The sequence below is a fragment of the Lotus japonicus genome, chromosome 2, assembly GCF_012489685.1.
Source record: "Lotus japonicus ecotype B-129 chromosome 2, LjGifu_v1.2".
Classification (NCBI taxonomy): Eukaryota; Viridiplantae; Streptophyta; class Magnoliopsida; order Fabales; family Fabaceae; genus Lotus; species Lotus japonicus.
This window is the reverse complement of record NC_080042.1, coordinates 90,384,576-90,396,883: the sequence shown is the minus strand read 5'-3', so window position 1 is coordinate 90,396,883 and position 12,308 is coordinate 90,384,576. Positions and strand designations below refer to the sequence as shown.

Here is a 12,308-nt window from a genome sequence, read left to right as displayed (position 1 = left end):
GGCTAATTCTTACAAAACAAAACATCAATTAATAATACTTTTTTAACATTTAGAACCAATGTTACGAGTTTTTCGATGTATAAAAAAAAAACCAATGTTACGAATAATTTGTATTATTATTAACATTAATTAGTAATTAGTAATTACTAAAATTTAAAATATTATTTAAGTACATTCATTAAATGATATTACTATTTAATATTATCATTGACTTAATTTAATTCTTGATGATATGATCAAATTAAATTTGAACTTTGTTTTCGAAAGAAATTAAATTTGAATTTGAACTTATCATAAAGCTAAGATTGATTTAGAAAATTAATGTTTTATCGATATTGAAGAGTTGCTTATTTTGGAGAAAAGTTTGAGAAAATGTAACCTATAATGATTTTGAATATGGTCACAAAGACTTAACTAAATCAACTTTTTTTAACTAAGTTCATTATATTATCAATATGAGAAGAGTCTAGAGAGCATGATTAATACAACGAGGAGAATCACCCCACCACATGTTTGAACAAAAACTAATAATAGCATTGGAGGCTAAAGTATGCGTCACACCATTTTCTTCCCTTCTATGACCAAACAATAGCAAGGAAACTTAAAGATAAGGATCTGCAATCACGCATGACTGCTTCAATCTCAGGACTCAGGAGGACACATATATATATAGTAGAGGTCATGGCTTTATGTTCCACAATAACAGTCAACTTATTAGGAAAAGAAAATAATTATCATTTGATTTTTTTATCGAATCAATCTTAGACTTAAGATTAAGATAAAATAAAGGAGTCGTAGCACACAAAAATAAAAATAAAGGAGTTTTAATTTCCAAATGTAATTAACCCAGAAAGGGTTTGTCTATCTTACCATAGGAAAAACTTGGGTTAAATCTCTCTAGGTAAAGCAATGGTATTAAAAATTCATGACACAAATTAGTTTAAAGATCTCTGCAAGAGAAATCTATGATTATTGAAGCAATCAAGCAAATACGATCTATTGTCCTCGAGACATATCAGTTAAAATGGAATGAAAGAAGCAACAGTCAATAAAAAGCAAGTGCAAAGTATATATTTTCCTGTCATTCCCCCTCTATAGTACAAATTAAAGGGGATCTGATGCAGTAGAAATATATATATATATATATATATATATATATATGACATTTACATCAAACGCCATCTTCCTTAAAAAAGATCCACCATCATAGAGAGGGACCCAAAGAAGAAAATTACCACATTCCACAGGCTTTAATAACAGATTTGAAGTGCTCCACACGTTTATCAAACAAACAAGGGAGTTGAAACTTATTTGATATATTTGATGTTGAGATTTACCTCATTATATTTTGGGCTAAAATCTTTAGTTTATTAGGATTTGATTTAATGAGGATTGTAAAATGTTTTAAAGGATTGCTATAGAATTTATTAGGATTTTATTGTAAAATAGAAATCATTAGAATTCACTATAAATAGGATAACAATGTAACTCTAAAACACAAGAGGCACTAGTGCAATTGAGAGAAATTGAAATTGCTGAGTGATTTATTCAGAAGCGAATCAATAAACGAAACTATGGCTGCTTATAGTCACAGAGGTAGGCAATTTGGCCGAACTGCGTGAACAAAGCTTTTGTATGTTTCTCTCTACTCTGATCTGTATTCGTATTGCTGTTCTAACAATTTACCTTATAGAAAAGGACAAATAATAAAAATTGAAGAGGACAGTCATGGAAAACAACACAGAAGGACCAGACAAGTGGCTATTTCATTATATATATATATATATATATATATATATATATATATATATATATATATAAAGAGCTATTATTCAGCTAAAAGAGCCTAATTGTTCAGGAAAAATAGTTGTTATTAATATGATACTAGTGAGAGAAAAATACATAACAAAAATCTAAACAACATTACCATTGAAGTATTAAACAAATCCTTGTTTAAAAATAAAAAAAAAAAACTAGACCCTTAGTACTTTCATTTTATTTCCACTGCTCAAAATGGAACTACTCCTCTGCGAGCTAACTAGCTATCTAAAGGCTTTCAACAATTCAATAGCAACAGTATCAAACTTATCATATCCAATAAGTTGATTAATTAAAAGGAAAGCAATTATCATATATTATAGGAGTACAACGTTGTAATAAAGCAAAAAAAATCCATTTCACTAACCTCCAACAATATAGTACAGGATCTTTTGTTATAATACATATTCAAATATATTACTCTAGCTATAACCATAACATTAGCCAACCAAGACACTCTTCCTTCAATTAGTGAAGTGGCTTTGGTCGTCAAGCTTCATGGAGCTTTCAGTCACGGTTCCCAACTAAATAAGATAGGACTTCGAACAATGTTTTTTCCATTAGACCATTCCAAACGTCCAAAACCTGGAGTTTTCTGCTGCTTCACACCTGATGCAGTGAATGTAACACTATATGATTTTTTCTCATTTACTGTGAAACTCAACACTTCCGGTTCAACTGTGATCTTGACGCCTGGGATATCTGTCTGAACAGATACCTTGTATGTTCCCGCAGCACCCACATTGGTGAGAGTTCGCATTTGCTTAACCTGCGTACTATTCTCACCAGCATAAAAAATCACTGCAAATGAAGGGTAATTAAAGTAGTGTGTCTTTCTGTCACACACGTATTTTCTTTTCGCGATGAGTTCAATCATTTCAGGTGTGTAGTCTATCGAACAGAGAAAATTCAGATAATCATCTACCGTCAAATCATAAATAAGCCCTGGATTAAGTGCAGGGACAGGGTCTACATGTCCTGCGCCAAAATCAAACGGCGTTCCTGGTTTTCCAGTTGCAATGTCCAGCAATGGCTTACCATTCTTGTAAGTCGAATAAGCTGTTGTCATCAACGCAGACCGAATCGCAGCCGGACTCCAGTCTGGATGAGCTGACTTAATCAAAGCTGCAATACCACTCACGTGAGGGCATGACATGGACGTCCCCGAGAGGATGTTGAAATCCACGCGCCTTTCATCTGAATCCAGAGGACTCGGACCCGCGTTCCTGGTAAATGCAGCTAAGATGTTGACACCTGGCGCGATCAAATCAGGCTTCAATAGTTTTTTGGTGATATAATTTGGGCCCCTGGAGCTGAACTTTGCAACAACAGGAGAAGGCTCGATCTCGACCTTTGTCCCCTCAAACACAATCGTTGATGTCGGTTTTGGATCAGAAATTAAGTATTGCTTGATGGCTTCGCCTGCTTTTGCGTCCACCATAAGTCCTGGCAAAACAAATGGATCCGCCCTCAGATCCCCCGCCTCAGCCGCGTCGTTGACCAACACCATGCCCAAACCGCCAGCGGATTTCACCGCCTCTGCTTTCCACACCCTATCGTCGGCTCCGCGATCACACACCACGATCTTTCCCTTGACTTTTTGCGCCGGCAAGCTTCCTGGCTGACAATTCTCACCTATGCCCGCACTCTTCCCGTAGATGAGTGACAAAACAGGTTTATCAGGCAATTTGTTTCCACTGTAAAGGGACACACCAGAATAGTTTTTTCCATTTCCTAGGCTAACGTATGCAGGGAAATCTCGATCAATTGTGCCAGCTCCCACGGTGATAATCCAAGGTGCCACATTAGTGACAGAAGAGGGTAGAGGACCATAGTTCCCAGCAGAGCAAGACACAACAATCCCATGCTCCATTGCCGAAAACGCTCCAATCGCAAGGTTATCTTTGTAGTAATCAGACGTTTCACCTCCGAGCGACAAGGAAAGAACATTCACATTGTCAACGATGGCTTGGTCTATCGCAGCCAATACGTCAGAAATAGCACAACCATCCATCCAGCAGACCTTGTAGACGGAAATTCTAGCGTGTGGGGCCATCCCACGCGCCGTTCCTGCTGCGTAACCGAAGAGGCTCGCATTTTGCACTAGAGAGCCTGCAATAGTGCTGGCAGTGTGGGTACCGTGACCTTCATCGTCACGCGGAGAGAGAGAAACTATAGAATTATCATTTGGGCCCACCAAGCCACTATTATAGAACCTGGTGCGACTATTATAGAACCTAGCACCGATTAGTTTCTTGTTGCAGTTGGCAGTTGTGAAATTTGCACCAACCTCGCATTTTCCTTTCCAGGTGCTGGGGATGGGTCCGTACCCGGTGTCGTCGAAGCTCTTGCTCTCAGGCCAAACACCTGTGTCTATGACTCCGATGATGACTTCACTACGTCCTGTGTTGGATTTGGTGAATGTGCTTGCAGCGATTTTATTGAGCCCGAGGAAGAATGGTGTTCGAGTTGTATGGAGCTTATAGATTTCATCTGGCAGCACCTTTAAAATCTCGTTTCTACTTTGCAGCAAACGGGCTTCCTCTGGTGTTAACCTTGTTGAGAATCCATGAATAGCTTTGTCATAGGTGTAGATCATTTCTGCTGAGTCAGAAACTGACTTTAAAGTCGATTCGAACCAAGCCGAGTGGTGATCAAAGCTTTCTGGCATTTGGGATTTGACAGCATGTACTATGTAAGTACTCTTCTGGTTATGATTTGATGTGGTCTTCACGGTTCTCGCCAAAGACATATCACAAAGAACCAGAAACAGAAAAGATAGAGAGATCATAGCGAGAGATTTCTTAAATGTTTCCATGATAGTAATAGACTGTAGTGAGACTGTGAGAGAAATGCAATATATAACTTGGATTTATAAAGAGATCATTGTTAATGCAAAGTTCGTAATTAGTAAATGTGTTTAAGGAATTAATTGTTGTGCCAACTAGGAATTGTGGGAAAGAAAGGGAAAAACTTTGAAATAAAGGAGTAATCAATGTTAGCTTTAAATGTAGAAAGTTATTAATAACTAATTAAAGTCAATTTTAATTATTATTATTATTATTTCAAATATTTTCTCAAGTTAGGATAAATATGAAAATTTGAAAATGTTTATAATTATTAATTAGAAATTAATAATTAATATAATGAATAATAAAAAAATCATTAATAACCAATTAATATGAAGGTCAAGTCAATTTTTCTTTTACTTATTTTTATTTTCTCAAGATGTCATTCATAATGAGAAATGGAAAAGTTTTTTTTTTTTGAACGTGAGAAATGGAAAAGTTGTACAATTAGAAATTATTAAAATAATTAATATAAAAAAGTTATTAGTAGCTAATTAATATTGTTAATAATGTGAAGGTCAAGTCAATTATACTATTCCTTATTATTATCATTATTATTTTTAATTTATTTTCACAAGTAGTCATGAATAATGAGAAATTCATCAAAAGTTTTACAATTTCTATTTAATATAATGAATAATATTATAAATTCAATAATATTTAACTAATATTGTTATTAATGTGAAGGACCAAGTCAATTTTACTTCTACTTATTAATTATTATTATTATATCATTTAAAATTGTTTTCTTAAGATGTCATTAATAATTATAATTATAATTATTATTAAATATGAGAAACTGAATTTTTTTAACAATCTTTATATAATGATTAATATAAAACTTTATTAGTAACTAATTTTTTGACATATCGGAAAGATAAAATGCACCCTCCATGAATTGATCTCTAGATCTCTCCCACCCAACCTACATGCCTCCTACCTCTTACTACTTGAACTGTCATTCAGAGACTTATTAGTAACTAATTAATATTGTTATTAATGTATTTGTCAAGTCAATTATATATATATATATATATATATATATATAAAGTAGGTAGCTGAAAGAGCTGTCAATACGGGCCAGCCCGGCCCATATGGGTAAGCCTGTATGGGTTTGGTTGAAAACGGGTTGGGTTGTGTTAACCCGGGGTCTTAACGAGTCAAGAAAATATGAACCCAACCCGGCTCGCTACGAGCTCGCGGGCTGGCTCGCGGGTTGAGTGAAATAAATATAAAAAATTGAGAAATTGGATTAGAAAATGTTTAAAATGTTACAAAAAAAAATTTCAAAAAAATACTTATAGAAATTGGTATCAACTCATAAAAAAGAGGTTTATCAACGCAATTATTTTTATCTCACATTTGAAATATAGAAAAAGAATTTAGTTCATAGGATTTAAGAACACAATTATTTTACTGTCACATTTAAAATGAGAGAAATAATATAATAACAATAAATAAAACATAAAAATTGATTCAAATTAAAAGAATCGAATATTTCCATTTTTCTATCTAAAATTAATCCATAAAACTAACATGGAATTAAAGAGAAATAAAATAATTTTTTTAATAAAAAATAACTCTAACCCGACGGGTTGGCTCGCTTGACCCGCGGGTTGGCTCGTCTAACTCGCGGGTTAAACGAGCCGGGTTGCACTAACCCAAGTTCTTTTCGAGCTGGAATTTAACCAACTCAATCCGGCTCATTTAGTCAACCCGTCGAGCTAACCCGCGGGTTGGAACCCATATTGACAGCTCTAGCTGAATACATTGAATACATTATGAATATTTATTCAAATTTCAATTTTATTATTTAATGTATTTAATGCAAATATCAAGTTTCCTTATATATATATATATATATATTATACATATAGATGGATAGTAAAATAATTTTATGTATAAATTGATATTTAATAATTTAATGTATCTTGACCAAAAAGAATATTATAGGGCCATTACTTTTTTTTTACCTATAATAGTATTATCAAGTATTACATCAGGATGAGGTAATTCCACCCACCTCCCCTAAGGGTTTGTTATTGTTACACCAACCTCACTTTATTTTTTAAAATTCATTAACTTTCCCTCTTACATTTATCATTTAGAAAATATTCATTTACTTTTTTTTTTATATCAGAAAGATAAACTGCAGCCCTTCAGAGTTAATCCCTGAACTTCCCCTCCCCAACCCATAAAATCCACCAGCTCTTACCACTTGAGGAAAATTTTAATGTTTACTAATAATTAGTATATTTTCATAAAGTATTTAACAATTTTATTTTATTCACATCTCACTTTTTCCCACCTCAATTTGACCAAACAAAATCTCTCTCATTCTTTTCTATTTACTAAATATTTCTCTCCTCCATCCCTCTTTTTCCACAAAAAGTTGACATCAAACCATCACCCGAAAAAATAATCCAGATCAAAGAGTAGAACCCAAAGAAGAAAGTTACCTCATTCCCCAGGTTTTAATAACAGATTTTAAGTGCTTTACCCGTTTATTAAACAAAGGAGTTGAAACTTCTTTCCATGAAGCTCATAGGAAAAAAAAACAGGTTATGATCCAATAAAACTCATTTGATACATCTAACTTGTAGAAATTGACAAATAATAAAAATCGAAGAGGACAGCCTTACAGCCTCATGGAAACCAACACAGAAGAACCACACAATGGATACTAATTGTTCAATAAAAAGAGTTGATATTAATCTGATACTGGTGAAAGAAAATACTGAACAAAATATAAATAACATTTCCATTGAGTATTAAACAAATCCTTATTTAACAAAAAAAAAACTAGAACCTTAGTGCTTTCATTTTATTTCCACTACTCAAAATGGAATTACTCATCTCCGAGCCAGCTATCTAGAGGCTTTTGACAATTCAATAGTAACACTGTCAAACTTATTATATCCAGGAAATTGATTAATTAAAAGGAAAGCGATTATCATATATCAAAGGAGTAGGACGCTGAAACATGAGCAAGAAAAAAGTCCCCTTTCATTAATCTCCAACTACATAAGTACATGATCTTTTGTTATAATATAGATTCAAATGCAATATTGTATATCTAACCATAACCATTAGCCAACCAAGAGACTCTTCCTTCATTAGTGAAGTGAATTTGGTCGTCAAGCTTCATGGAGCTTTCAATCATTGTTCCCAATAAAATAAGATAGGACTTCGAACAATGTTCTTTCCATTAGACCATTCCAAACGTCCAAAACCTGGAGTTTTCTGTTGCTTCACACCTGGTGCCGTGAATGTAACAGTATAGGATTTTTTCTCATTTACTCCAAAACTCAACACTTCCGGTTCAACTATGATCTTGACACCCGGGATAGTTGTCTGAACTGATACCTTGTATGTTCCTGCAGCACCCACATTGGTGAGAGTTCGCATTTGCTTAACCTGCGTACCATTCTCACCAGCATCAAAAATCACTGCAAATGAAGGGTAATTAAAGTAGTGTGCCTTTCCGTCACACACGTATTTTCTTTTCGCGATGAGTTCAATCATTTCAGGTGTGTAGTCTATCGAACAGAGAAAATTCAGATAATCATCCACCGTCAAATCATAAATAAGCCCTGGATTAAGTGCAGGGACAGGGTCTACATGTCCTGCGCCAAAATCAAACGGTGTTCCTGGTTTTCCAGTTGCACTGTCCAGCAATGGCTTACCATTCTTGTAAGTCGAATAAGCTGTTGTCATCAACGCAGACCGAATCGCGGCCGGACTCCAGTCTGGATGAGCTGACTTAATTAAAGCTGCAATACCACTCACGTGAGGGCATGACATGGACGTGCCCGAGAGGATGTTGAAATCCACGCGCCTTTCATCTGAATCCAGAGCACTCGGACCCGCATTCCTGGTAAATGCAGCTAAGATGTTGACACCTGGCGCGATCAAATCAGGCTTCAATATTTGTGAGGTGTCTGAGGTGACAGGATTTGGGCCCCTGGAGCTGAACGCTGCAACGACAGGGGAAGGTTCGATCCCGACCTTTGTCCCCTCAAATACAATTGTTGTTGTTGGTTTTGGATCAGAAATCAAGTACTGCTTGATGGCTTCGCCTGCTTTTGCGCCCACCAAGAGCGCCGGTAAAACAAATGAATCGGCAGTCAACTCCTCCCCCTCAGTCGCGCCATTGGCCAACACCATGCCCAAACCGCCGACAGATTTCACCACCTCTGCTTTCTCCACCCTACTATTTGTTCCGCGATCACACACCACGATCTTTCCCTTGACTTTTTGTGGTGACAAACTCCCTGGCAAACACAACTGGGAATTCAATTGTGTCCCTCCTCCTATGCTTGCATTCTCCCCGTATGTGAGTGCCACGGGTTTATCAGGAAATTTTTTGCCGCTGTAAAGGGACACACCAGTATAGTTTTTTCCATTTCCGAGGCTTACATATGCTGGGAAATCTCTATCAAGTGTGCCAGCTCCCACAGTCATAATCCAAGGTGCAGCGTTAGTGAGAGAAAAAGGTTTAGGACCTGCGTTCCCAGCAGAGCAAGACACAACAATTCCATGCTCCATTGCTGAAAACGCTCCAACTGCGAGGCTGTCCCTGAAATAATCAGATTGTCCACCTCCAAGCGACAAGGAAAGGACATTCACATTATCGGCTATGGCTTGGTCGATCGCAGCCACTATGTCAGAAACAAAACAATTATCCTTCCAGCATGCCTTGTAGACGGCGACTCTAGCATGTGGGGCCATCCCACGTGCCGTTCCGGTGGCATAACCGAAGAGGCTCGCGTTTTTCACCGGAGAGCCTGCAGCAGTGCTGGCAGTGTGGCTACCATGACCTATATCATCACGCGGAGAGAGAGAAACTATGGATTCATCGATTGGGCCCATCGAGGCCACGAAGCCACTATTATAAAACCTAGCTCCGATCAGTTTCTTGTTGCAGTTGGCGACTGTGAAATTTGCACCTACCTCGCATTTTCCTTTCCAAGTGCTGGGGATGGGTCCGTACTCGGTGTCGTCGAAGCTCTTGCTCTCAGGCCAAACACCTGTGTCTATGACTCCGATGATGACGTCACTACATCCTATGTTGGATTGGGTGAATGTGCTTGCAGCGATTTTATCGAGCCCGAGGAACAGTGGTGTTCGAGTTGTATGGAGCTTGTAGATTTCATCTGGCAGCACCTTTAAAATCCCATTTCTACTTTGCAGCAAACAGGCTTCCTCTGGTGTTAACCTTGTCGAGAATCCATGAATAGCTTTGTCATAGGTGTAGATCATTTCTGCTGAGTCCGAAGCCGACTTCAAAGTCGATCCGAACCAAGCCGAGTGATGATCGAAGCTTTCTGGCATTTGGGATTTGGCAGCATGTACTATGTAAGTACTCTTTTGGTTTGTCGTGGGCTTCTCTTTTCTCCCCAGAGATACATCACAGAGAACAAGAAACAAAAAAGAGAGTGTGATCATAGCAAGAGGTTTCTTATACGTCTCCATGATAGCAAAAAATTGACGCGAGATTGTGTCAGAAACGCAATAGAGAACTTGGCTTTATATAAGACTCATTGTTGATGCAGAGATCACAATTGGTGAATGTATATGAGAAATTAATTAATGTGCCAATGAGGAAGTGTGGCAAAAAAAGAGGAAAAAACTGTGAAAGAAAGAAGTAACTGATTTGTGGTTTTATGGTCAACTGTAGATAAGAGCGAAAGTGGAAGAGTGTTTCATTGTAGATGTGAATGAAACAAAACTCATAAAACATGAAACAATAAATAATATATATATATATATATTATATTATATAAATATAATATAATATATATATAAGTAAAATTGACTTTAACTTACATTAAATAACGATATTGATTAATTTTTTTGAAATTAATGTCAATATTGATTAGTTATTAATAATATTTTATGTTATTTATTATATAATTATTCATTGTAAAAAAACTCAGTTTGTCATGTTTAAAAACTATTACTAATATTTTAATTTTAATTAATAAGTAGATTTGACCCTATACATTACTAACAATATCAATTAGTTATTAATAACATTTGATGTTATTCATTATATTAATTTTTAGTTGTACAAAAAAGTTTGCTTCTCATAAGAATAGCTCAAGTGCTAAGAATTAAGAGATATATGAACTGAGGATGGGAAGATTCGGTCATCAATCCCTAGATGATGTAATTTATTTTTTCGATGTACGAAAAAAAATTATTATTTGTTTAAATTTAATTATTAACGAAAAGTAAAGTAGACTTGAACAAATATTAAATGCTACATTTAATATACATAAATAATATATATAAAACTATTCTATAAAATATTAAATGCTACATTTAATATATATATATATATAACTAAGTTGACTTGACCTTCAAATTACAAAAATATTATTTTCTTTCCTATCAACAAAAAACAAAAATATTATTAGGAGTAAATAACCTTATGCATTATTTTTTTCACCTTTTCAATTTCTCATATTAATCACAACTCGAGGATATATTTCAAATAATAATAACAATAGTTAGTAAAATTGGCATGGGGGAAGGGTAACTCACTTGGTGAGTTAAGGGAATGAAGGGATTTGCAGGGTGAATCCTGGCGAAGAAACTAATTTACTAACAATTAACAACTAACATTGGCTTATAAAAAAAAGTAAAATTGACATGCCATTTTCATTTTTAATATTATTATTCATTTTTTTGTATGTCGGAAAGATAAATTGCACCCGTCAGGAATCGATCTATGGATCTCTCCTACTCAACTCATATATGTCGACAACTCCTAACACTTGAGCTATCATTCAAGGGCAATATACATTAATAAGAATATTAGTTAGTTATAAATAATTTTTATATTATTCATTATATTAATTAATATCGTAAATGATTTCAATTCCTCATTATTACTGTCAACTTAAGAAAAACATTTTAAAACAATAATGATAATAATAACAGTTTTTTTAAACAATAGTAATAATAAGTTAAAGAAAAACTGACTTAATCCTCACATTAATTACAATATTAGTGAGTTATTAATAACCTTATTCATTATATTAAGTACTACTACTAATCTTTAACCTTTTTAATTTCTCATCTTATGACAATTCCAGGAATTATTTTAAATAATAATAATAATAAGTGAAATTGACTTTTAATAATAATAATAAATAATAATAATACTCCCTCCGTTCCTATTTATCTGTCCATGAAGAGAAGGTTCACACAAATTAAGGAAAACAATTAATTGTGTTGATTTTCATAAAAGTATTATTTGTTTTCCTATATAACCCTTTAGAATGTATTTTATCTTTCTTCATTTATTGTTTCTGTAAAGGCATTTCTTGGAAAAACATCAATTAATGCTCTCTTCAGATATATAGGAACGCAATTTTTTCTTCAAAGTGGACAGTTAATAAGGAACGGATGGAGTATTTATTTATTAATGATCATTTATGGTTATAACTAAACTAACCTAACTTTAATATAGAGATAAAAAAGTAAATTGACTTGCCATATTCATTAATAACAACATTAACTTTTTTGGTACAATAACAACATTAATTAGCTGTTAATAATATGGGTATTTCCCTCAAAAAAGTTTATGCCTATAAAAAAAGCTATTAATAATATTTTATAGCTATGACTAAA

At 34.5% G+C, this 12,308-nt stretch overlaps 2 protein-coding genes across 2 annotated transcripts; both read right to left on the bottom strand.

Annotated features, from left to right (window-relative positions):
• Window positions 1-2,157: 2,157 nt before the first annotated feature.
• LOC130740889 (subtilisin-like protease SBT1.7) lies at window positions 2,158-4,865 on the bottom strand. The gene has a single exon (XM_057593605.1). It carries the CDS (start codon window positions 4,634-4,636, stop codon window positions 2,330-2,332), a length of 2,307 nt encoding a protein of 768 aa, XP_057449588.1. The 5' UTR covers window positions 4,637-4,865; the 3' UTR covers window positions 2,158-2,329.
• A 2,540-nt stretch (window positions 4,866-7,405) lies between these two features.
• LOC130740888 (subtilisin-like protease SBT1.7) lies at window positions 7,406-10,494 on the bottom strand. The gene has a single exon (XM_057593604.1). It carries the CDS (start codon window positions 10,140-10,142, stop codon window positions 7,827-7,829), a length of 2,316 nt encoding a protein of 771 aa, XP_057449587.1. The 5' UTR covers window positions 10,143-10,494; the 3' UTR covers window positions 7,406-7,826.
• Window positions 10,495-12,308: the final 1,814 nt, after the last annotated feature.